At 43.4% G+C, this 26,347-nt stretch overlaps 1 protein-coding gene across 11 annotated transcripts in view; it reads right to left on the bottom strand.

The window, feature by feature from the left end:
- PDCD1LG2 (programmed cell death 1 ligand 2) overlaps positions 1-26,347 on the bottom strand; it is a 186,730-nt gene that overhangs the window by 52,143 nt on the left and 108,240 nt on the right. For 9 of the 11 annotated variants that reach the window (XM_029613797.1, XM_029613789.1, XM_029613821.1 and 6 more), the window contains 3 exons: positions 18,517-18,635; positions 8,612-8,974; positions 5,158-5,445 (listed from right to left, as the gene is read on the bottom strand). In XM_029613797.1, the coding sequence (XP_029469657.1) occupies positions 5,158-5,445; positions 8,612-8,974; positions 18,517-18,571 (706 nt within the window). In that variant the 5' untranslated portion in view covers positions 18,572-18,635. The remainder of the gene's footprint in view (positions 1-5,157; positions 5,446-8,611; positions 8,975-18,516; positions 18,636-26,347) is intronic. The other 2 variants (XM_029613772.1, XM_029613838.1) reach the window with 1 other exon arrangement.

Below are 26,347 nucleotides of genomic sequence, written 5' to 3'. Positions count from 1 at the left end.
GGCGTCATAGTGGATAATACATTGAAATCGTTGGGTCAGTGTGCTGTGGCAGTCAAAAAAGTAAACAGAATGTTAGGAATTATTAGGAAAGGAATGGTGAATAAAACGGAAAATGTCATAATGCCTCTGTATCACTCCATGGTGAGACTGACCTTGAATACTGTGTACAATTCTGGTTGCCGCATCTCAAAAAAGATATAGTTGCGATGGAGAAGGTACAGAGAAGTGCGACCAAAATGATAAAGGGAATGGAACAGCTCCCCTATGAGAAAGACTAAAGAGGTTAGGACTGTTCATCTTGGAGAAGAGACGGCTGAGGGGGGATATGATAGATGTGTTTAAAATCATGACAGGTCTCGAATGGGTAGATGTGAATCGGTTATTTACTCTTTCAGATAATAGAAAGACTAGGGGGCACTCCATGAAGTTAGCATATGGCACATTTAAAACTAATCGGAGAAAGTTATTTTTCACTCAACGCACAATTAAACTCTGGAATTTGTTGCCAGGGGATGTGATTAGTGCAGTTAGAGTAGCTGGGTTTAAAAAAAGTTTGGATAAGTTCTTGGAGGAGAAGTCCATTACCTGCTATTAATTAAGTTGACTTAGAAAATAACCACTGCTATTATTAGCATCAGTAGCATGGGATAGACCTAGGTTTTGGGTACTTGCCAGGTACTTATATCCTGAATTGGCCACTGTTGGAAACAGGATGCTGGGCTTGATGGACCCTTGGTCTGACCCAGTATGGCATGTTCTTATGTTCACTCCACCTCCCCCCCCCCCCCCCGAGTTAAATTGTGCATTCAGCCTATGCTAAACATGTGCACTTACTGAGTTAAAACATGTTTTAACTCCTAAAGCATTAACATACCATTAGCTTACTGCATCAGAAGTTTAAAAAAATATTAGCCTGCATGTTAGGAAACTGTGTATTGAATTGATTCTAGAGTACTCTATGGCAATACTAGTCTCTAAATACTGCAGGGGCAAATGAAAATGTCCTGAACTTGACCGTGGCTCAGCCCAACTCATCCTGCAGCAGGGTCTTGAAGAAAAACTTTAACCTCACAAGGAAACACAGGCCATAATTTTTTACAGGCTTTAGCCCAACTGAGGAGGATGGTAACACACATTTTTTTTTCCATCAGGTCCCACGAATCACATAGTCCCTTAGGGTTTCTCTTCAAAGCAAAACATTAAGCCACACCTGACTTGATTCTAAAGTAACCAATAGACAATATTATTTAGCTTGAAATTTCCAGTCAATCATAGTGATCTAGGTCGGATTCTGAACCAAATCACCAGGAAGGATGTTTGTAAGTCGCACAGTAAGCCTTCCTTCCTCTACGCAGATGATTATACTGCTTGCCATGTATCTGAATATTCCTGCCATTCGTCTATTTAGCCACCATATCTTGTACTGCCAAATGCAAAGCTGCATTCTCTGGGTCCAAATTCCAGTATCTCATGCCTTCTTCAATATAGCTATTGCTTCCTCCTTGGTCCAATTTTCTCAATCACGTTCAACTATTTCCCTGAGCCAGGGGGTATCGCTCCTTCCACACATTTGATATTCTCTGCCGCACAATTCGCTCAACCTTGCTAATCTTTGTCCGAGAATTCTTTTCATCCCACTGTTCTAGCAATAACAAGAGGTCTTGACCCAGATGTCTGACAAGAACTCTCATCAAAACACCTCACTGATATCATGATTTTACCAACGATCACTATGCTCATCATTTTTCACCAAGTCTTCTTCCAGCAGCTTGCCTATTGACTTGCTTCCTTCCGCCATGTTGAAACATTTCAGGTTCTTTCTAGCTTTAATCTCATCTGAATGTCCCAAGCCTTCTAACATCCCAACTCTATGGAATTCTCTACCTTCCAACCTCCGCCTGGAGCCATGCCCATTTAAATTCAGGAAAATGCTAAAGACATGGCTTTTCCACCAGGTATTTCCAGATTAACAGCATTTTTCCCTGTTCTCCTCTCCCCCTCCCCTTTCCCTATTCTAAAGTCCTGGCTATTCCACTAGGCACCTCTAGATTAACTGCATTTCCCTCCTACCCACTCTCTCACCCTCCCCGTCCTTGCCTTCTCCCATTTCCTTACCGCACGCATCCAGTAAATCTATACATATGTATTCACTGTCTAATGTATCAAGTTACTCTGTGAATATGTTTTACACTAACTAATGTTTCCTGCACCACGTTTAGTTCCTTTCTCAGGCTCCCCATTAGAGCTGTCTATCTATTGTTTTTGGGTTGTCCCTCTTCCCCCGTCCCTGTTTATTGTATTTTCTACCTCCTGTTTCAATGTAAACCGATATGATGTGTATTTTAATGTCGGTATAAAAAAGCTGTTTAATAAATAAAATAACATCCACACCCCAGACGGTACTTCTGGGGTGTGGATGAGAGCAGTCGCTACCATGTATAAGACAGGCTGACTGGGACCCTGGAAAAACCACAGTCAATCAGAAATTGTGTGACTTTAAGACCCTAGCCAACAGTTCCTGAATGGATGCCCATTCAGAATCAACAGTGGTATTTGCTTCCCTGAAGTCCATAACTTGTGGCAGTGGCTTGCAGTCCCACTGATGATATCCTAGGCTCTGCCAGTGTCCCAGCACCAGCAGCTCTCAAGCCTCTCGATGTGCCCTGATCTGAATCGTATATGGCGATATCCAGCATTTTCATGGCTCTAGGCCTCACCACAGCCTCTCTTTCGGTGCCTTTGGATGCTCTATGGCCCCACTTGTTCTGCTGTGGTCACTCACCCACTCTGCTGTAGCCTCACCTCCTGTACTGCCATCAGCTTGACTTGCCCTTCTGCTGCTGCTTCTGCCAACTTTTCTCCTGCGGTGCCCAGCTGCCTCACCTTCGCAGCTTTTGACGATCGCAACTCCTTCTTTCAATACATGCAGCTTACAGTAACCAAACTTATGCTGGGAGGGGGACTGCGAGCACCACAGGGCTATTTGCCCTCCACCTTCCAGGCTCATCACATGCTCACTTCAGAGCTTTTAATGTCATTACTCCTTTTCCCAAGGCCATGCACCGACTAAGGATTTTTTTCGGAACCTGTGCTGCATTCTTCAGTTTTCACACAGGCAACTTTTTCTGGACTGGGAAACCCGTGGCTTCACTACTCTCCACCACCAATGTGAAGACCACTCTCCAAAGAAAATGGGATTTTCCAAAAAACTTTGCTTGATTATACTTACTCACAACAGGCATTCTCTGCACTGGTCACCAGCATGGTTTGCTGCATAATCGCCACTGCCGAACTCCACAAGAACAAAATTGTGTTCCCTCATTTTATGATGACTCAGATCCTTGTGTTCCTGACTCATTGACAGGATTGGACACCAACATCCACATGGTGCCATATCCTGGTGATGTCTTCAATTGTATCGGTAAAGAAGCTCCTTCTCCTCTGTTTCCTTCTGCTAGGTCTCCGAACCATGCACATTCAGAAAGGTTCTTGAATCCCCTTCTTCAGTGTTCCCAAGCCGCCATCTTGCATCCATTCACTTCTATGGGAGCTCCACTCTCTTGGTGCAAAAAATAACACACACTCTAAAAACTCAACTACCTCCACATTTCCTCCTAAAAACTTCTCTTCTACCCACGCTGTCTCTATGCCCCATGGTGGGTGCTAATTTTAAGTAACCTCCTACTTGGGGTACATAAAAATGATGGAAAAAGATTTTCCTGTTGGTAAGGGTCACCTTCCCAAAATGTATTTAGTGGGCTTTAAGTTTTGACCATGCAGATGGTGAAGTGGATCTGTATAGAGATAGCCGGGGTGGCAATTAACCACATTCTCTTCTCTGACTGGAAAGGGAGAGTACCCTCTCATCTCCCCTGCATGAACTCTGGCTCCCTAATGCCCATCAATGCTGGCTAAATTAAAGTGTAAAAGACATGGCTTTCAACTTCAACTTTTAATTTTATTTCTGGGTAATCCAACCAGCAACTATATAAAAGGAGTGGCATAGGGTAAATATTGTCATACTGAATACATTAGAATTCATGGGAATCAAACAATCAGAAAACAATGTAATACACCCACACATTCCACGACGAAACACAAGATCTGCAAACAAAGCATTACTAGAAATTCCCTCAGTCACAGCAGCCAAACTCACTACAACCCGTGACAGAGCATTCTCAATAGCAGCCCCTACCCTCTGGAATAAACTCCCAAAAAACATACGACTACTGAGCGACTCAAAAGTCTTCCGAAAACACCTCACAACATTGCTATTCCAACAAGCCTACAGAGAGGTCACTGGATAGGAAAAACATGATCACGGCTATCACCAAACAGAAAAATACAAACACACCACTCACCCACCAACCTGCATCATCACGCAAAAACCTGTCTTAGCACTTAGCACATCAACCATCTTCATTCAACCCACGACCAACGCATGAACCTACAACCAACCCCATCCTTCACAATCTTCCTTTACCTACTAATTATAACCCACTACAGCGATCACATACTACAATCAATTACACTGTCATACTTTACAATTGTTAAACGTTATTTGGTTTCGTCTCTTGTTAAATGTCCCTATGTATTATCGTTAAACATTCCTGTGTATTGTCAGTTCACCTGCATAATGTTTTTTGTATTGTTAGCCCTACTGTAAACCGTTGTGAAGACCAGTTGCAAACAACGGTATATAAGAGCACATAAATAAATAAAATAAATAAAACATCTTATATACATATAGGGGTAGATTTTAAAAGAAGCACGCGCGGCCTACATGTGCTCGCTACCCGGCGCGCGCACATGTACACCCAATTTTATGCACCTTGTGTGCGCCGAGCCGCGCTGCCTTCCACGAAATCGGAGCGGCCTGGAAGGGAACTTCCCTTCCCCCTAACCTGACCTTCCCACTCCTTCCCCTAACTTCCCCCCCCCCCCCAGCTCTACTCTATCTCCCACCCTGTCATTTGTTTTACCTTTTGCGCCTGCCTCTGGCTAGGCACAAGTTGCATGCGCCAGCAATATGGTGTGCTAAGGTAAGGCATATTTTTTCCCCTCATGATCACTCGGTGCTCTCGTTAGCCTTCCCCCCCCCCCTCCCCTGAGCGCCACGTGCAGAAGTTAAAACTGAAGTCATAGGTCAGCTGTTACCTAAGAGGAAGAATTCCGCAGATGTCCTCTCGTTCAGTTCTGCATTCCAAAACACGCAGCTGTAGTTCTGATGGGAGCTGGGCCCGATCGGCAGCCTGCTGGTTACGTTGTACAGTCCGTCTGCAGTCATGGAGTGGGATGTGTGAGGAGGCAAGCTGCTGTTTATGCCATGGTTCAGCCAGAACACCTCCGGCAGGGGAAATCCTTCAGACTGGCAGCTCAGAGACACATTCCGCGTCGTGGAAAACAGTGCTCCCTCTGTCCATGTATTTATCCGAGTGTAGGGTGCTGAAGACATGAGAGAGTAAAAGTGAATTCAGGAATCCAAGTGCCCTGGGTGGTTAAGAGTCCAGCCTCCCCAGGGCAGTTCTGTTCTTGTTATTGCTATGTTCAAGCTCAATAAAAAAAAAAGTGTTGAATCTAAAAGTGAATTCAGGAAAATTCTTATGTTAAACTTCTTTAAATATCCCCTACAGCGCACCTTTCACTTGATCACCGGTCAGATGAATTATTGAAATCCAGAGATACTGTTAATCAGTGCTTAAAGATGCAAGCTTTAGATCTCCTAACCCGTTTCTTCAGATTGTCAAAGGAATGAACCACAGCAGTCTCAGACATTTATATCTTAGGACATTCATTAGTCAACTAGAGGTATCATCTCCATGCATCGATTCTATTATTTTTCTTTAAGGACATTTTATTTTTGGTGTGCTTAACAGTATGTTCCTTTTCTGCCGCCAGATAACTACAGCTGGTCAAAGCTATTGAGTATGTGAAGAGTACAAGGAGAGATAATAAAAGGGTCAATTTCCAAGAAGAACTGAAAGCTTAGAGTTAGGTGACTTCTCAACTGAACCTAGGTAACTAAGGCCTTTTGGAGGAAAACTCACCTAAACATAGATGGCCAAAGAATGGCCCGTCCAGATTTAGACCACTCAGCACTAGCCAGCTAGGTCCTCTCCTGGCAATCTCCCCTCCCCTCCTGTCCCCATGTCAAACTAAAGTAAGCCCCAGACTCCATCTGCTTCCCTGACACAGCCCCCGTGAATCTCCCTCCAACACACACACCCTCCCCTGCCCCACAGCCACAGAATCCCTCTAGATATTCCCAGGATTGACTCACGCTTACCTTTTACCAGCCCAGCGACTGACTGGCATCGCTCTGATTCTCGGCATTGCCAGAGCAATCCTGGATGCTGGGCTAGGTCTGGGGAACTTTAGTCGGGGCTCCAGGGGAGGGTGGAAGGAAAGCCTTCCTAACTGTCACATTGAGATAGATGGGAGGGAGGACTGCAGGGGATGCTGGGTAGGGGCAGGAAGGAGACGGCACCGCTAGCTCTCACTGCACAGGGATGGTACTTGGTTTTGAGTTGGCCATTCCCGGGCCTAATTTTGGCTGCCCAGCTTTCATTCCCTGCCCTAACCCTGCCCCAGGCCTGTTCACTTTTTAGGGACCAAGTGAGAATGTATTTAGCATAACTTAAAAGAGTTTAGGGGTATTATGAGTTTTTAACGGGAAATTACGAAAACACTTTAGATAAAATCTTTCTTGTGATGAGACTTTATTGTCTTTGTATCCTGATTAAATGAGAACGCATCTTAGATGGCTCTACCTTTGTTCATTTTTATTTTTTGTTGCTATTCCCTCAGGGCTCTTGTGTGAGTTTTGCTTTCCAGTATGGCACAACCCGCAAGAAATAGTTCCCATGAGTGTGCTGGGATAGGGCTGAGACTGCAGAAGGGGGATAGGACTGAGAAAAAAAAAATCATTTTAAGCAAGAAAGTCATCTCATCACACAAACAAAACCCTGGAACCAGATGCATTTACATTGATATTTCGGACTCAGCAGTTTCTTCCTGTTCTTTTGTTGAGTCAGTTCAATCAGAACCAGTTTGTGCTGGGCTCTTTAATACCCTCTCCCTATTCAGTTAGGTCAATCAACACAGTGGCAGTCTTTGGCTAGGGGCTCTGCACTGCTCAGGACTTCTTTTGGAACCATGCAATCATTTATTTAAACAAATGCATTATCTGCTCTATCTTCCATGCTAGGCGGAGTACAAATAAATTAGTTGTAGGAACCCCCAAACACATAAAGTAACAGGATCATTGGTCCTAAATCCAGCCACAAGGTATCATCCAACCCAGGGAGCTGGACCCAGCCCAAGACTTGAACCCACATCCTACTCATCATAGCCATGCACAAAACTGCCACTGGCTCATCAGGTTAGTCACTGATTGCTTTCTTGAAGAAAGCTGCAAAAGAATCACAGCAGGATGATGTACCAGTAATGTATCATCGCAGTCAAGATAACAGAAACTGCCACAATTGTTTATAAAATCTGTATTTAGGGCCTCATTGCTAAAGCGTATTGCTAACTTGGTAATTTATTCTCAGTCATCCTTAGCTCATTCTGTTTGGGACTGAGCAAGGGACCTAGTCAAGAAATGTAATACCTCTCCAGTTCTTATTTTCAGACTCACCTTTATAGCCGCCTCTAGCCGCAACACCGTTGTTGCAACATGTTACTCTATGTTTCCCCCTCCCCTCTCCCTGTTCATTGTATTTTCCATCTATTGTTTGATGTAAACCGATATGATGTGCCTACTAATGTCGGTATAGAAAAGCTGTTAAATAAATAAATAAATATTAAGTTAGTCCAATAAAAAGGTATCACTTTCTATCTTTTTTTTTTACTGTTTGTTTTTGTTTACTTATGTTTATTTCCATGCTGGCTTTTTCTAATGCTACAATCTAATAAATAAGGGGGGATTTTTTTCTTTGTGTCCTCGGGCCTGCAAATTCATTTTTATAGGGAAACTCCCTGTGGGGTTTCCCTGTGAAAATTCTAGGGCCACTATTCATCGTGTTATTTCACTACCCACAAACTCTGCAGGTGCAAAGTCCCGGCTGTAAAGCATGTGCAGGGATTTAAAAATGAACTTCCCACATTCCTTGCTGGCCCTGCTCTATAGTAGCAATAGAAAAACAGCGTGGGTACTTTTCCCTGCAGAGAGGGGAGGGCAATTGTCATTCCGAGTTTTTCCCTGGGTAACATTTTTTGAAAATTGTCCTTTAAAGCATTCACAGCCACCTGGGGGGCAGAGAGGGAGTCTTGTCTGCTGGCTAGCTCAAGGGCGCAGTTGTGCCTATTGACAGCGAGAACCGTGGTCCATGCCTCATTGCCATAGGACTGGCTGCTGCAACGGCTGGGCTGGATGGAAGGGGGTTAGAAATGGGGACAAACTCCATGCAGAGCTGCACATGAAGACTCCGGGCACCATAGTTCCGACTGAGCTGGAAACCCAAAAGGAGGAGGGAGTGGCCATGAAAAGAATGCAGCAGGCTCTTTAAACCTGACATCTGTCGTAAGCATTCGCTTTCTGCCTTCAGGAATGAAAAACTCAGTTCTGAGAGCAGGATGAAATATTTGTACTGTTCTTAAGGCATCTCACCTTTTACTTGCAGAGTGACTTGCTCGTGATCGGCTCCTCCGTAGATAATGAGGCAGACATAGGTCCCCGCGTCTGTGAGCTTCACGTTGGCGATCTGGAGCACAGCATGTCCCCGGTACAGTTCATCCTTTAGCAAGGTTGCTCTGCCTCTGTAGCCTGCATCTTGCATGTTCAGGTTTTCCTTCCCACCATCCAGCAAGTATATTTCTTTCTCCATTGCTTGCGAGGAAGATTTATGATGCCAATAGACCTTTAAGTCTTTCATGTTTATACCGCCAGCCACTGGAAACATGCAGGTCATATTCACTGTGCTGCCATAGTGCGCGACATAGACTGATTGAGCAGTCTCTACTGTGAATAAAGCTATAAAAGGGAAACATAACAGTGTACTGATGTGATCAGGCCCTTTCATGAGAAGTTACTTAAAGGAAACTTGCAGGTATAGGCAGACCACAAAACTTGCCATTTTTTTTTTTTTTTTGCTTTATTAGTTCAATAAAGGTTTTAAAACTTTGATAACATCATGTAAACACCAATAAGTTCCTTAAAGACAAGTCAGCTCAAACATTTTTTCCAATGCATTTTATGGTGCACATTTTTGGGGGGATATCAGCACAGGTGTAAGAACATAAGAACATAAGAACATGCCATACTGGGTCAGACCAAGGGTCCATCAAGCCCAGCATCCTGTTTCCAACAGTGGCCAATCCAGGCCATAAGAACCTGGCAAGTACCAAAAAAACTAAGTCTATTCCATGTTACCATTGCTAATGGCAGTGGCTATTCTCTAAGTGAACTTAATTGCAGGTAATGGACTTCTCCTCCAAGAACTTATCCAATCCTTTTTTAAACACAGCTACACTAACTGCACTAACCACATCCTCTGGCAATAAATGCCAGAGTTTAATTGTGCGTTGAGTGAAAAAGAACTTTCTCCGAATAGTTTTAAATGTGCCCCATGCTAACTTCATGGAGTGCCCCCTAGTCTTTCTACTATCCGAAAGAGTAAATAACCGATTCACATCTACCCGTTCTAGACCTCTCATGATTTTAAACACCTCTATCATATCCCCCCTCAGCCGTCTCTTCTCCAAGCTGAAAAGTCCTAACCTCTTTAGTCTTTCCTCATAGGGGAGTTGTTCCATTCCCCTTATCATTTTGGTAACCCTTCTCTGTACCTTCTCCATCGCAATTATATCTTTTTTGAGATGTGGCGACCAGAATTGTACACAATATTCAAGGTGCGGCCTCACCATGCAGAGGCATTATGACATTTTCCATTTTATTCACCATTCCCTTTCTAATAATTCCCAACATTCTGTTTGCTTTTTTGACTGCCGCAGCACACTGTACCGACGATTTCAATGTGTTATCCACTATGACACCTAGATCTCTTTCTTGGGTTGTAGCACCTAATATGGAACCCAACATTGTGTAATTATAGCATGAGTTATTTATCCCTATATGCATCACCTTGCACTTATCCACATTAAATTTCATCTGCCATTTGGATGCCCAATTTTCCAGTCTCACAAGGTCTTCCTGCAATTTATCACAATCTGCTTGTGATTTAACTACTCTGAACAATTTTGTGTCATCTGCAAATTTGATTATCTCACTCGTCGTATTTCTTTCCAGATCATTTATAAATATATTGAAAAGTAAGGGTCCCAATACAGATCCCTGAGGCACTCCACTGTCCACTCCCTTCCACTGAGAAAATTGCCCATTTAATCCTACTCTCTGTTTCCTGTCTTTTAGCCAGTTTGCAATCCACGAAAGGACATCGCCACCTAACCCATGACTTTTTACTTTTCCTAGAAGCCTCTCATGAGGAACTTTGTCAAACGCCTTCTGAAAATCCAAGTATACTATATCTACCGGTTCACCTTTATCCACATGTTTATTAACTCCTTCAAAAAAGTGAAGCAGATTTGTGAGGCAAGACTTGCCCTGGGTAAAGCCATGCTGACTTTGTGTATGGTAAGATATAAGGTGAAAAGCTGAGTACTGTCATCTGAACAAGAAGTGCTGGTATGTCATGATATCATATGCCCAGGAAGGCCTATTGCAATGTGATTGGTTTTTGTTTTCAGGGATATAAAAAAAATCCCCTCTATTAATTAGTTAGTTAATTAATTAATTAATTACTTAATTAATGTATTTATTTATTTAATTAACACATTTATTTTCCATGCCTTCAAATTACATCTGGGTGGTTACAAAAAAAAAAAAAAGCCATAAAATAATAAAATCCACATAATATATAAATTACATACAATTCCAATAAATAAATAAAAACAAAATAACAATCATCAAATAAAAACAAAGCAAAAAACCCTTCTATAATCATTAAAAAACTGTGGCCTAGAAAGGCATCCTTACATAAAATATAGTCCTAGCTGAAGGATAAATATCTTTAGCATGCTATCTACCCACAAGAGTTAACAAGCAAATACTTAGTCACTCCCTTTCCTATGTAATACTTATTTTTTTTTTTTAAAGTATGCTCTTCTCTCCTTTCCCTACTTCAATTGACTCTGCTCTTTTTTATGTTGATACTGCTGTTGCTGTTACCCTGAGTCCAGGAATCTCTTCCTTTGTCTTGGCACCAAAATTGTATTAAAAAAAAAAAAAATATATATATATATATAACTTATTTGCTAAATTGGGAACTTTTCCTTCTTTCACCTTAGCAACAATGGTCAAAAGTTCCATTTTGATCTCTCTCAGTACACACAGAGGCTGGAGGCCCGCTGAATGCCAGCCACCAAGAAGCCATCTCCCAGTACTTAACTGAAGCTGCTGGATCACTGGTAGTCAGCAGCCCTTATTGCAGTCTGCGAGATTTCACCATATAATCTAGGACCATATTTGCTAAGCCAGAGTAGGAGAGACCCCAAACTTAGCTCAATGAGGTATATTTTTATTTTTGCTATAGCCCAAGGTCTGATGCAATGAAAGGCAAGTCTGGATCCAGAGCAACAACACCACCAGTGTTTGCAGCAAGGGAAACACAGGTGATAGCTTAATAAGTGTGTACAAACGATGTAATGTTTAAATTAATGTGATTAGGATGGTCTAGGTAAATTATTCTGCCAGCATAAGAAAAAGAAATCCCACATCGCTACAGGCTGGAAAATATTTCATTTTCTGTTTAAAAGTCAGGAAAATTTGCTTGCCTGTGGTTCCTCTCTTTGGTCCTCGCTTACTATGGGAGAAAAGCCTTAGTAAATGAGGCCCTTTGTTTGCTAAATGTTGGAATGCCAAGAGAGAAAAAAAATTAATCTGTTCCAGCTGTTCTGGTTTCATATAACAAAGTATGTGATTTCAAGATTTTTCTTTGATTTATTCTAATTGATGCTAATATCCTTCCACTTCATATTGCATTATAGACATGGGGGAGGGAGGGGCATGTTCAAAGGCATTTAGCCAGATAACTTGTGAGTTTATCTGGACAAATTTAGCTACATAATGTTGGTGAGTTGTGGGGCAGAGCTAAATTTCAGCTTTAACTGGGTAAGTTAGTTGGCTAACTTTGGTCTTCCTCAGAGCCGTCCTAAGGTTATCCTGCTGCGTGTAGCCAGATTACTTTAGATTTAACTGACTACATTCAAAAGAATAAAACTGGTTAGTGGCACAGTGTGTAAAAACAGAAAGGGGCCGATTTTAAATTTTAAGCGAGCGGGGTACATTTGTGCGTGCTACCCGGCGCGCGCAAATGTACACCCGATTTTATAACATGCGTGCGCTACCGCGCGCATGTTATAAAATCCAGGGTCGGCGCACACAAGGGGTGCACACTTGTGCACCTTGCGCGCGCCAAGCCCAAGGGGAGCCCCGATGGCTTTCCCCGTTCCCTCCAAGGCCTCCAAACTCCTCCAAAAGTGTTCTACAAAAGAAATGTGAAAGGAGTCACTGGGCACCTCTTCCTTCCCTCTACCCCTCCCTGGTTGAGCAGATAGTTAAAGTAATGCTTCCTCTCTCCCGTCTCCAACCCGGTAATTTAGAAAGCACCTTGTTGTGCCGGAATCGCAGCATGTTCCTACCACATTCCTGGCAGCTTGCAATGCTACTATGACAGCAAGGCTGGAAGCGTAAGTTACCAGCGTTTTAGTCAGAACATGAAGATACCTAAGGGAAGTCTTGTCTCACCACTCTGCTACATTTTCTGAAGAGTTTAATAAACATGTGGATAATGGTGAGCCAAATGGATATGGTGTATCTGAATTTTCAGAAGGTGTTTGACAAAATCCCTCATGAGAGTTTTCTAAAAAAATTAAAAAGTCATGGGATAGAACGCAATATCCTATTGGGGACTGCAAACTGAACAGAGAGCAACACTAATTGGTCAATTTTCTCAATGGAGAAAGTTAAACAGTGGAGCACCACTGGGATCTGTACTGGGACCAGTGATTTGAAAAATATTTGTAAATGATCTGGAAAAGGAAACAATAAGTGGGATGATTAGATTTGTAGATGACACAAAATTATTACAAGTTGTTAAATCACAAGGGGACTGTGAGAAATTGAAGGAGGACCTGGGTATTCAAATGCAGATGAAATTTAATGTGGACAAATGCAAAGAGATGCACATAGGGGAAAATAATCCAAAACTGTAGTTATATGATGTTAGATTCCATATTAGGAGTCACCACCCAGGAAAAGGATTTAGGTGCCATTGTGGACAATACATTGCAATCCTCGGTTCAGTGTGCTGCGGCGATAAAAAAAAAAGCAAACAGAATTTTTGGAATTATTAGTAAGGGAATGGAGAATAAAACGGAGAATATCATAGTACCTCTGTATCACTCCATGGTGCTCCTAGAGTATGGTGTACAATTCTGGTTGCTACATCTCAAAAAAATATATAGTTTCACCGGAGAAAGTACAGAGAAGGGCTGGAAGGAATGATTTCTCTATGAGGAAAGGCTAAAGGGATTAGAGCTCCTCAACTTGGAGAAGAGACCGCTGAGGGGAGATATGATAGAGGCCTATAAAATCATGAGTGGAGTGGAACAGGTAAATGCGAATTGGTTGTTACACTTTCAAAAAATACAAAACTAAAGGTTACTCATTGAAGTTACTAAGTAGCACATTTAAAACAAATTGGAGAAAATATGTTTTCACTCAACACATAATTAAGCTCTGGAATTCAATGCTCAAGGATGTGACAAAGGCAGTTAGCATAGATAGAAACATAGAACATAGAAATGACGGCAGAAGAAGACCAAACGGCCCATCCAGTCTGCCCAGCAAGTTTCGCACTTTTTTTTCTCATACTTATCTGTTACTCTTGGCTCTTAGTATCCTTTTGGTTCTATTTCCCTTCCACCCCCACCATTAATGTAGAGAGCAGTGTTGGAACAGCATCTAAGTGAAATATCTAGCTTAATTAGTTAGGGGTAGTAACTGTTGCAATAAGCAAACTACACCCATGCTTATTTGTTTACCCAGACTATGTAATTCAGTCCTTGTTGGTTGTTGTCTGTAAGTCCTTGTTGGTTGTTGTCTGTTTGGATTTAGAAAAGGTTTGGACAAGTTCCTGGAGGAAAAATCCATAAACCGTTATTAACCACTTAAACTTGGGGAAAAACCATTTCTTGTCTCTGAGTATAAACAGCATGGAATCAACTATTTGGGATGCTACCGGGTATTTGTAACCTGGATTGGCCACTGTTGGAAACAGGATATTGGACTTGATGAACCCTTATATCAATCAAATTCAACCAAACAGCATAATTTTCAAAATTCCCTGATATAGATCCTTGTATAGAGATCATCTGCTCCTGAATTGCAGCAATTCAACGGCGACACATCATGGTGGCAAAAACAAACTCCTGAAGCAGAATTATGCTTGGTTGGAATAAGAATATCAATCTGTGCATAAAAGATCCTCCAAATTATGATAAATATTGAGACATTTTAAAGTGCATATAGAACAAAATTAAAAAAATAAGGACTAAGGGTAACCAATGATTATAACGCTGTATAGCAGCCTAGTATGAAAGTCCCCATTTTCAATCACGATATCTGATATCTATGGGTCATAGAGCAATTTTATAATGTTTCATGCTCTAACACCAACAGTATTGGCCTTGTTTCATTTGGAATGATAAATACTATAATTATATCTGCATTTGCAGTACAACACAGAGCTATCAAAGCAAACAGTTGTTCTTGATGTTGCCCAAAACACTGCATGAAAATAAAAAGACCACTAGTGACGTATCTCTAATGCCCTTGACTCAGCTTGCAATATGCAGGATGAAAAATTGTGATTGCTGTTTCATTACGCCATAAAGCAGGAGGTCTTGAGTTTGGCCTAGCTTCATCAGATGCTTGTACGGTACACTCCTAAGAACTCAGCTGAATTACTGGCTATCTTCCAAGATGTACAATAGTTTGCTGTCACTGTTTCATGAAAAGGGACTTTCTGAACAGCACTATTATGAGAACAATGTGTTGGCAGATTCCAGAGTACAGAATGTATCCCCATAGGATCTGCTCTCTTTTCTGCAAGAGTATTTGCAGTGGGTGGTTGCATTTTTTCAAATTTTGTTTTGGTTTATTTTTGGGTCAGGAAAAGTACAGTAAACAGATCCTTTCCAGGCCAAGAGAGTTACATGAGAGGAATGCACAAGGGCCTGTGCTGAATGATGAGGGTAATTGTCAGCAGCCTGAAAGTATGAATGTACGGTAAATGGTTTCCCCCGCATACTTTTTCCTGGACTACCCCACCTGATAATTAAAAAAAAAAAAACAGATTTACGCAGATAAACTGGGATTTGTTTTATTTTTTAAAGAAAATGATCAAACTCTGATATTATCTATTCAGCAAAGAGATTCCATTCCATGCAAGGAGTTTTAGCTTACAGCTGAGTGTTTTCATTTTTTTATCTTGCTAATTTTAAAATATTTCTCTTTTGAAACAATTAGTGCATTAAAACACTGGGTATTTTCTATCAGTTTTCCTTCTCCTTGTATTTGATATTCATGCATATTTCCTCCAAGTATAAGCATCACTATAGGAATTCCAGGCTCTTGGAAATTGAGATAGCCATCACGTTGTCACTTTCAATATAACAGTTTTGTGAAATGAGGCATCAGAAAATTGTTAAAATACGTGAAAACCTAAAACAGAACTTAAAGATTTTGTGGTCCATTTTCAGCGTCTGTCTGGCCATCAAAATTAGTGGGATAAAATTATCCGGATAACTGTGACAGGATATTCAGTGGCACAGCAATGCTATTGAATATTTCTGACTGTCTTAAAGTAAGCCAAGTAAGTTTATCTGGATAACAATATGACTGGTGTGGTGTATGTGTGTGTGTATATGTGTATATTTGAGTGGGTGTTTATGTATGTGTGAGTCTATGAGGGAGAATGCCTGTGCACATGTGTGCGGTGTTCCTACGCCGCGGGAGCCCCGGGGGAGGGCTCCGATCCTGGCCGTCGCCCCCGCACGGCCTCCCGAGCTGCCCGCTGCAGGGGGAGCCATCCTGCTCCTCCCTCGCGGCGTCCAACGGCATCTCTCCTCCGCGGGACAAAATCAAAGATGGCCGCCGCCATCTTTAGGCATGAGGCCGCGCCTCCTCATTAGCCTTAAAGGGACATGATCCCTTTAACCAGGCTCAGCTGTTTCCTATGAGCTGGAGCAGAGGAAGTATAAAGGGAGACTTCCTCTGCTCACTCCTCGACTTGGCAACGTCTTCAATTGCTGTCTAGTCCGCTTTCTTCGGTGAGTTCCCTGAGCTTGGCTTATGGTTCCTGACTTCGGATTGGCCAACGGTGATTCTCTGGTTCCTGACTTCGGATTGGCTTGCGGTGATTCTCTGGTTCCTGACTCCGGATTGGCAAGCAGTGATTCTCTGGTACACGACTTCGGACTGGTGAGCGTTGACCCTCTGGCACTTGACCTAGGACTCCTTCAAGACCACCGCCTCCAAGGGCCCACCTAAGTCCCAGCGGCCCGGGTCCCTACGGGCTCCTCCTGGGGGGACTACGGGCTTCCGGGGCGAAGCTCCAGTTGGCCCTTGCACTGTTACTCTGACCTCCCTAGGTCCACCTAAGTCCCAGCGGTCGGGTCCCTACGGGCTCCTCCCGGGGGGACCGCAGACCACCAGTGGTGAAGAACACAGCGCCTCATCTCGTCTTTTCATCGCCTCTGTATTCGCCTCAGCCTCCAGTGCCAAGGGTCAGCTGGTCCTGCCTCCTGTTCTGCCTCGCCACCCGACAAGAGAGCCTACGGACCCTCCGAAAGGTATACCATCCTCTCGTCGGCCAAGGGTCCACAAGCCTGAGCATAACAGCGCGTTTGTGAGAGTACCTGTATATATGTGTGTGAGAGAGGTTAAGTTTGTGCACCCTCCTCCAATCTACAACAATCTCAGGAGGACTGGAAATCTAAAGTTCCCAGGTATGGAGAGTGGGAGATTTCTTTTTCTGCTTGTTAGTTTTAATTATTGGATGTGACATAACTGCTGTTTTGAAATATTTTATTAATGTTTGGTAATATCTTAAACATTTTTAAACATGTTTTTAATTAGCTGAAATTATTAGCAGATTTGACATTCTTTTTATTGGTATATTTAATGCTTTATATTTCTTGATTGTGTTTGCATTGCTTACAGAGCTTGGCTTCTTCTGATTTCCAGTTCAATTTTTGTCTGAACGTTTCAATTTATATTTTGTAATCTCATTATTCTGTATTTGGTGAGAGTCTATCTGTGTTCTGCTTGTGTGACTGAGGCTTTAGTTAGTCTGCTAGCATGTAGTTTCTGTGTAGGGATTTACAGCCTGGCTTTAATCTGTTTTCTTAATAGGAGGTGTATTACTGTTTAGGGCCTGATGTAGTATTTGCAGTATGGTGATATGGAAGGCTTACTATATTGGAATTTTAATTCAGTTTATTCCTGGCTTTCTGTGGGCCAAGTCCACATCCAATGCACTTTACCATAGGCCTAATACCGAATGGGATCCAGTGGCTAGGGACATCAGCTAGCCAAAAGCCCATAGGCGCACCTTCATGGTTTCCCTAGGATAGCGTAGAGAAGGCGCAGGAACGGCATGCACAGGCTGTGGGTATATTTTGGGAAAAGAAATGCAATGCATGCAGTTTTGAAACACGTTGCCGAAACGATGAACGCTGATTTCACACCCCCCCCCCCCCCCGCCTCTCCTCCCCACTACCACTGCCTCCTGGAATGCCTCTTTTTAATTTGGCCAGAAGTACATGCATTGTGCAACGTACATTCAGGTGGCTGAAAATCCACTCGGGCAGATTCAGCCAATCTACCCACATAATTCACAGGGATCCTGACTCACCCTCTGAAACGTTACCCCTGTAAGGAAGGGACAGCTGAGTTCATGCCACAGGATGTGGGGGGGGGGGGGGGGGGGATGACGACGACAGTGAAAGGAAGGTGAAAATGCCAGAGGAGTGGGGAGAGGAACAGAGGGAGAGGGAAAGTGATGATGATGCCAGGAGTGGGGAAGAGGGGTGGAAAGAGAGAGATGAGGGTAATGATCATGCTGGGGGGGGGGGGGAGAAGTTAGGGAAGAGGGATGGAGGGAGAGGGAAAGGGACTATGGAGTAGGGTGAAGGGAGAGGGAGAGGGAATGATGTTGTCAGGGGAGTGGAGGGAGAGGGAAGGGGATGTTGATAATGCTGGGGGGGGGGGGGGGGGGTGGTGGTTGAGGGAAGGTAAGAAGATGATGCCAGGGGAGATGGAAGGTAATTATGATGATGGGGAATCGAGGTAGAGGGAAGAGAAGAGAAAGTGATGATAGTGAAGGTGATTTTGTGCCCCATTGAAATGAACCCTGTGCCAGGGGTGCCGCAACACAAAAAAGGTTGGGAACCACTTCCTTAATTAACATTTTATCAACGTTTTCATCTTACCTGCCACCAGGTGCAGCATGATTTCCAGCAGAAGCAGGGCCTGCAACGTGGACATTTTGTCAAAGGAGTCTAAAATACAAACATAGATTCCAACTTAATGCTGTCATCCTCTTCACTGCCTGAGAATGGAAACAAGAACATAAGAACTAAGGATGTGCATTCGTTTTTCACGAATTAGACAATTTCTACGAAATTCTCTATTGTTCGGTAGCCCCGAAAAAAGAAGTGTATTTTGCCGAAATTTCGGCAAAATTCGTATCTCGTGTTAGTGCGCACTAACAGAGTTACTGCGCACTGCATATCTTTTAGTGCGCAGTAACACCAATTAGTGCGCATTATTTCATAAGTGCATTATGCGCAGTAATGTCCTTTAGTGCGCGCTGCTTCAGCCATTACCGCTCACTAAAGGGATTTAGGGGTAGATTTTCAAAGGGTTGCGCGCGCGCGCAACCCCCTGAAAACCTACCCTGCCTCCCCCTGCACGCGCCGAGCCTATCTTGCATAGGTTCGGCGGCGCGCGCAAGCCCCAGGACATGCATAAGTCCCGGAGCTTCGAATAAGGGGCTGGTCGGGGGTGTGGCAGCGGCCCGAGGGCGTGACGGCGGTCCATGGATGGGGCCGGAGGCGTGATGGCGGTCCGGGGCGGGGCCGAGTGCCGGGAGCCAGAGGCAGGCGTAACTCCACGAAATAAGGTAGGGGGGATTTAGTTAGGGCTGGGGGGTGGGTTAGATAGGGGAAGGGAGGGAAAGGTGGGGGGACAAAAAAAAAGTTCCCTCCGAGGCCGCTCCGATTTCGGAGCGGCCTCGGAGGGAACGGAGGCAGGCTGCTCAGATACTTGGAAAGAATCTGGCTTGAGTTACCTAAAAACTTCTTTTTCCCTGAAGAAAATACAAATGTGCTCTTTCCAACATCTAAAGGATTTCTTTCCTTCAAGCTGACATGACATTATATTAACTCACTGAGTACAGTGGATCCTACTTCTGTCACCATGAGGCCAATGTACTAAAGGGTACCAACCTTCGCTCGCGCTTTAGTAAATAGTGTACACTATTTTGCTACCAGAACTTGTATGCAAATAAGCCAACTAGCAAAAGCGCATGCATAGGTTTTCTACAGAATTTTTTCATACAAACTTTAACTACACCTCACTGAGAGCACAAAGTCAAATATAATGTGAGTAAACGCTGCATTCTGAGCTCCAGCGCACATTTTCATTACTCACACACTAAACTTCCAACTAATACACTGGGAGTTTTAAAAAGTATGATAACCAAAAAATGTGCGCAAAAAGGCATGCTTAAAGGCAAATTTTAGAAGCCTTATGCGCGCCAAAGCTGGGAGATATGTGCAGAAATCAGGCCGGCGCGCACCGCGAACATTTGAAAATGTGCACAAATACGCGCGCATCTCCCAGTAGGCGCACAAGACTTTCTTTCGAAAAGGGGCGGGGTCTGGGCGTGGTCTGGGTAGGCTATGGGCATTCCTGGATTTTTGAATGAAACCAGTGCGGAGTCCCTTACCACGTAACTTTAATTCTGTTATGGATGGCACGTTAGTCATGAAACAAATAGTTGGCTAGTCAGTGGGGTTTTAAGGGTCAGGGCTAACAGGGTAAAAGGAAACCTATTTAACTAGGAGGGATAGAAAGTTCTATCCTTTACCTGGGCAAACTGGGAATGACCTGGGGAAAATGGTGATTGCATCAGCACGTGTATCTTGTTTTTCTGACTAATGATTTTGCCCTGTACCAAATCTGTAATTGAATGATTGCTGACTTGACATCTGAAGTCTTTTCCTACTAGACATATTTTGTCTTTTAAAAAAATACTTTGAAAAATACTCTGATACGTGGATATGGTTTAGAGATGAAGGTGGATAGCGCACCTATTGCCTTTTGAATATTGAGTTTTACAGCCTGTTTTATACCATGCATGCATATGTGCGCATATGTTATAAAATGGCCACCTCCATTGGCATGAGCTGACAGACGTGCGTACACGTGTGCCCGCCCGGTTGTTTAAAAGTTACCATCCCCATGCACACAGAATAAGACATGTGCACATAAAACACGTTTTATACACATAAATCCCAGGTACCACACCACAAAATCCAGGTTCAACACCAGAAACTTACTCCATCTCTGTCTAGGAGTTAAAATTTCCAGCATTAAGGAAAGATGAGTAAAGCCTATGCACTTCTGTTCACTAGGATTTGTATAAAATGAGTAGTGAAAGAATGTATGTTTCTATATTACAAATATTCACATATACTGCAACATTCATGCATACTTTTGGAGTAGAAATGCGTGATATTTTGTAAACTGGGCAGCTCCCATCATACCATTTATAAAATACTAGCATACATCTCTGCAGACCTCTATACATGTGCAAATGCTGTACCACAGATAGTTTTAAAAATTTGGCTCTAAATCATTAATAAAATTACATGCACAAAACTGTATGCACAAACGTGAGTACAGACGAGTGTTCTGCCTAGTGCTCATTACATTGGCTCCTTTATTAGATTACCAAAAATTTGTATGCTAGCTTTCAGTACAATGTGTTATATAAGGGTGAGACTACTGATAATTCCAAACTCAGTGGACCAAACTGAAAGCCAATATATTAAATTGCCAGATTTCCATATAGAATGTTTGTTTTAATTATTGAAGTTTTTTATATTAACTATGAATCTTCATGCGATGTAATGGTTTCTTTTTATATGACAAATGCAATAAAAAATATTTAAACATATAGTAATCCTCAGCTAGTCCCCAGCACCCAGTGAATGGTAAATTAATTTAAAATCCAATATCTTTTTTACAAAAAGTTTCTAACATGTTTCTAAAAGTCACATAGAATGATTCTTTGGAAATAATGTGTAAGTTAAAGAAGATTCTAGAATCCTAATCAATTAAGGCTATTCTCCCATTCTATGTCTATGGAGAAAAAGCTTAATGAATCAAACATGGAGAGCACAATTTTTAAGCTTTGTGGTCTGTTTGCACAAAATACCCATGGGCCTGCAAGCAAGTTTTCCAAGGAAACCTTCCTGCGGAGTATCAAAAATGGTTGAATACTGCCTTCTAAAATGTGATAGAAAAATCACCAAAACATAAACTTCCCCGAATGGAAGCCAGAACCACAATCACACCATTGTACTATTGTTCTTCAAGTCTCTTCAACACTCTTTCTCTAACTATTGTTTCAATACAAAGCATTAGGATATGGAAATGTCCCACAAGCTAATTAGCTGTATGATACTAGAAAGAAGGTCTTTAAAAAGACAGGAAAATATTTACACTGATTTCCAAAATTTGTCTTAAAATTCACTTTCTGAAAGTAAAGGTTTGAATCTACTTGGCTTTGGTCATTATATGTTCCACCAGTTTCTCCCATTTAAAAAAGGGTTTTGTTTGCTGCAGCCTTAGTGAAAAAGGACCTCAGGATATTTTGTATGAAAGATATTGCGTAAAGTATTTTGCATACCCAGTGAGATGAGCTATAGGGGTTAGATCATTTCTGGAAAGTTCCAGATCAAACTGTCCCAGTATAATCCCAAAGTGCTTGTAAAAATTCCCCTAGCAAATAACATATTGAACTGTGAACAGGCATTTTTCTCCCTCTGCCTTTCTTCCCTTTCACTTGTTTTTATGATTCACGTTTGTTCTTTCTATCCCTGCCATGTTTTTGTTTTGCTTTCTGTTACAGTCACTTCCTTATTTTTTCAGAGTCCTTCCTTCTTCCCACTCTTCTCCCTTCCCCATCCATTATATACAAAGACTCTAGTATGGTACTGGCATGCAAATGTATTGTTACGCTCTGCTGGCTGGGAACGCTAGGGGGTAAGATGTGTGCCCCTTTGAGGTAAGGTGGACTTCGTCGAGGGTTGGAGACGACCAGGCCCCTGCCGACCTGCCTGCCTAGTGAGACCAACCAAACATGGTTGGTCTCTGAGTGGTCCTCCGACTACTCAACACCCTTTCGGATTTGCCGCTGGGTAGCGACAGAGGCAGCAGGCCGGACAGGAGATGAGGACGGACAAGAACTAAAGCTTGAAGGCTGGGATGAAGGCTTCAGGACTCAGGAGTAGAACACACGGCATCAACAACAGGAATGAAAGATGTCAGGACATCCGGAAAGGCGAGCAGATGGAAGCTCACCCATAGAAGGCATTTGGAACTAGAGTAGATGGAGGTTCAGGGCATCAGAAATGTCCGAGGCAAGGATATCTCTTATGACTGAAGAACCTTGGACACATATTGCCACAGACTTCATGGTAGATTTACCTTCTTCAGGAGGGAATAACACCATTTGGGTAACCGTTGATAGGTTCTTGAAGATGGCGCATTTTGTGGCTCTCCCAGGCTTACACACCGCCATGGAGCTCGCCATGCTATTTATTACGTACATCTTCTGCCTGCATGGCTTGCCTAAGCACATAGTCTCCGATCGAGGAGCCCAGTTCACAGCTAACTTCTGGAAGGCACTATGTAAGAAGTTCAATATAGCCCTCGACTTCACATCGGCATATCATCCTCAATCCAACGGGCAAACAGAGAGGATGAACAGGACACTCAAGCAGTTCATTCATGATTACGTGAACACACGACAGAATGATTGGAGCGAACTGTTGCCATGGGTAGAACTTGCCATAAATTCTCATCGAGCGGCATCCACTGGATCAACACCATTCGAAGTAGTCTACGGATGACTACCACTGCCAACATTGCCACTTCCATTATCAGTGTCATCCCCGGCAGCTCAATCTACTGCCAAAGATATCCAACAACTCTGGACTCAGACAAAAGAGATGTTGTTAAAGCAGGACTACGGGCAAAGAAAGGATACGATGCTCATCACTGCAAGGCTCCAGACTTCAAGCCTGGTGATAAAGTCTGGCTTTCCACTAAGCACCTAAGACTTAAAATTCCTTCAGCTCGATTCGCTCCTCACTTCGTTGGACCATTCCCCATTCTTTGACGACTGGGTAATCTCACCTACAGTCTGAAGCTGCCATCTACTTTAAAGATCCACAATGCATTCCACGTCTCACTATTGAAGCCAGTAATACTTAGTGAGTTTTCCAGCAAGATACCTGATGCTACACCGGTAGATGCAGAGGAAGACATCGAATACAAAGTTGACGCAGTTCTCGATGTAAGAAGACAAGGCAGAGAATGGTAATACCTCCTGTCATGGGATGGGTATGGCCCAAAAGAAAACTGTTGGACTCCAATGTCCAATATCATGAATAAAGAGATGCTACAGGACTTTCATCACCTGCATCCTCAAAAACCAAGACCTGGTAGGAATCAGCGTGGATGCCCTTTGAAGGGGGGTACTGTTGCTTCCGTCGATCTTCGATGGCTTTGCCCCGCTTGCCTCACCTCATTCTCGGCTCCTCCCGCTTCCCTGGGCAAGATGGCTACTGCAGCGTCTACAAGCCAACCACTCTGGCATCCCCAGAATGGCTATAGTGCAGCTTCCCGCCATTGCTCCTCCCAGGTACCTACTAGGGTGCGCGCGTGTGCACCGGCACCCATGTCTTTGTACTACCCTTGGCGTGAACCTCAAGGGCATTCCCTCAGCCTGACGTCATACCATCTGGGTATATTACCTTCACAGATTTGCTAGCTCGTTGATTTGGCAAGGACTCGAATCCATTCCTGTCTGCGCTACTCTGCCGCTTCCATGCTGCCGCTGGAAGCTCTCCCTCTGCCCTTCGGGGTATCTACTAACTTGGGTATCCGCTCCTCGGGGGCCCTCTGCTTTATTTCAGGTGCTTTTCAGGGAACAGGTACTCGCTCCTCGAAGGCCTGCTCTCCCTGCCTCGGTGCCTGTACCTTCTACAACTTATCTGGTGGACTCGCATACCTATAGCTAACACCGAGTGAGTACTCTAACTTCTCAGTCTATCTCATCTACAGTAACTCCTCAGTGGGTAACCTGCTGCAGTACCTCCTGATGTCATCCAGGAGAGAAGGGCTCCCTCTGCCAAGGTCCCTGAGACTGCAACTCACTACTGCCACCCAGTGGCCATATTCAAGCTGTATAATAAAGAGTTCAATTCCCGTGTTTTTGTGTATAACAGTCTAGCCCAGTGCTGTGGCTCCTCACAGGGCTCCTCCCCATGGGCGTGGTCATCTCCACAGCACCCAAGGATCCACCAAAACACACGTAATTACAACACTATGTCCCTGAAGGTCTCATCTAATTACTAGGGGTGTGCATTCGGATTGACCGCATTTGTAAAACGCAACTCATATTTTTTTTTTACTTAAAAAATTGATTCGACATAAACGATCGGATTTCCCACATATCGAACATAGATATGTTCGATATGTGGGAAATCGCGATTGTTGAGCCAAAATAAAAATATAAACCCCCTCACCCTCCTTAATCCCCCCCCCCTGACTTACCACAACTCCCTGGTGATGGAGCGAGGAGTGAGGACGCCATTTCTGCAATCCTTGGCGAGAAGCATGTGACGTCGGCGGCACGTCGAGTGACGCCGGCGTCACGTGATTCCCGGCTCGTTCGCGCCGGACGGCTCGTTCGGCCCAAAAAGAACTTTTGGCCAGCTTGGGGGGGTCAGGAGGCCCCCCCAAGCTGGCCAAAAGTTCTTTTTGGGCCGAACGAGCCGTCCGGCGCGAACTCGCCGGGAATCACGTGACGCCGCGTCACTTGACGTGCCACCGACGTCACATGCTTCTCGCCAAGGATTGCAGAAATGACGTCCTCACTCCTTGCTCGATCACCAGGGAGTTGTGGTAAGTCTGGGGGGGGGGATTAAGGAGGGTGAGGGGGTTTAAATTTTTTTTTTGCACATATGTACATATACCCAACTCATTGGATTTTTTTTATGTCCATATTGGCCGCAAGTGGGACCCCCTTTCGGACATAAAAAATATGAACATAAAATTTTGCTCTGCACATCCCTACTAATTACCTCTCTGTCTACCTCAACTCCTCCAGATCTGCCACTCTAGCCTCCAGAGATTGGACTCATTCTCTGAGAGACAGGAGCTCTTTGCATCGGATGTACAACTTCCCACCAGTGGGTAAACAATCATACATGAGACACTCGATGCAAAAGACTGGGAGGCCCCCTCTTGCTGCTGGATTGCTACCTTCATCTCAAATTTGTTCAGTTCCTAGTTAAGTTTTAGGTTGCTATGGGAGTAGGAATGTGTTTAATTAGCATCCTTTAAATATATTAGTGTATTCACTGTATGTCTGGTAGTGGTCTACAGGGCAATGATCAAGCTCTCAATAAGGTATGGGGAGATCATGAAGTGAAGTTAAAAGGCTGATTTTTGTGTGTGTGTGTGTGAAAGTGGCACCTGCCTATAAATTAAAGGATGAGTTAGGGGTGGGTGGGAGAGGGGTGGGAGGGTTGGGAAATACAAACACACTAATTTCTGCTTATTAGCAGCCTTACTGACAATACTATTTAAAAATAAACACACTAACTTCTGTTTATTAGCTGCCTTACTGACTATTCAAAGCACAAACACACTAAATAATATACCCCAATAGTTTACTTCTCCCCAATACTTTAAAAAAAATTTCCCAGGCAAAACTTACTGATTCCTTTCAGCCACCAGCAAGGTGATCCTCCCCTCTCCCACTGGATTGTTATGTGATGAACGTGTGGTGTGGTACAGAACTATGCTGTCATCTTACTTAATTCCTTTTATTATCCATCATTTGAAAGACATAATACTCCTCACATACAATTCTTCAACTGTCTGATTTGTTTTGTGGTATGTCTCATCTGATTGCTTGAAGCGGAGCTAGACTGCATTGGATCTATATGATGTTTTTAT

This window comes from Rhinatrema bivittatum, chromosome 1, assembly GCF_901001135.1.
Source record: "Rhinatrema bivittatum chromosome 1, aRhiBiv1.1, whole genome shotgun sequence".
Taxonomy (NCBI): domain Eukaryota; kingdom Metazoa; phylum Chordata; class Amphibia; order Gymnophiona; family Rhinatrematidae; genus Rhinatrema; species Rhinatrema bivittatum.
The sequence above is the reverse complement of the archived record's forward strand: the minus strand, read 5'-3'. Positions and strand labels throughout refer to the sequence as shown.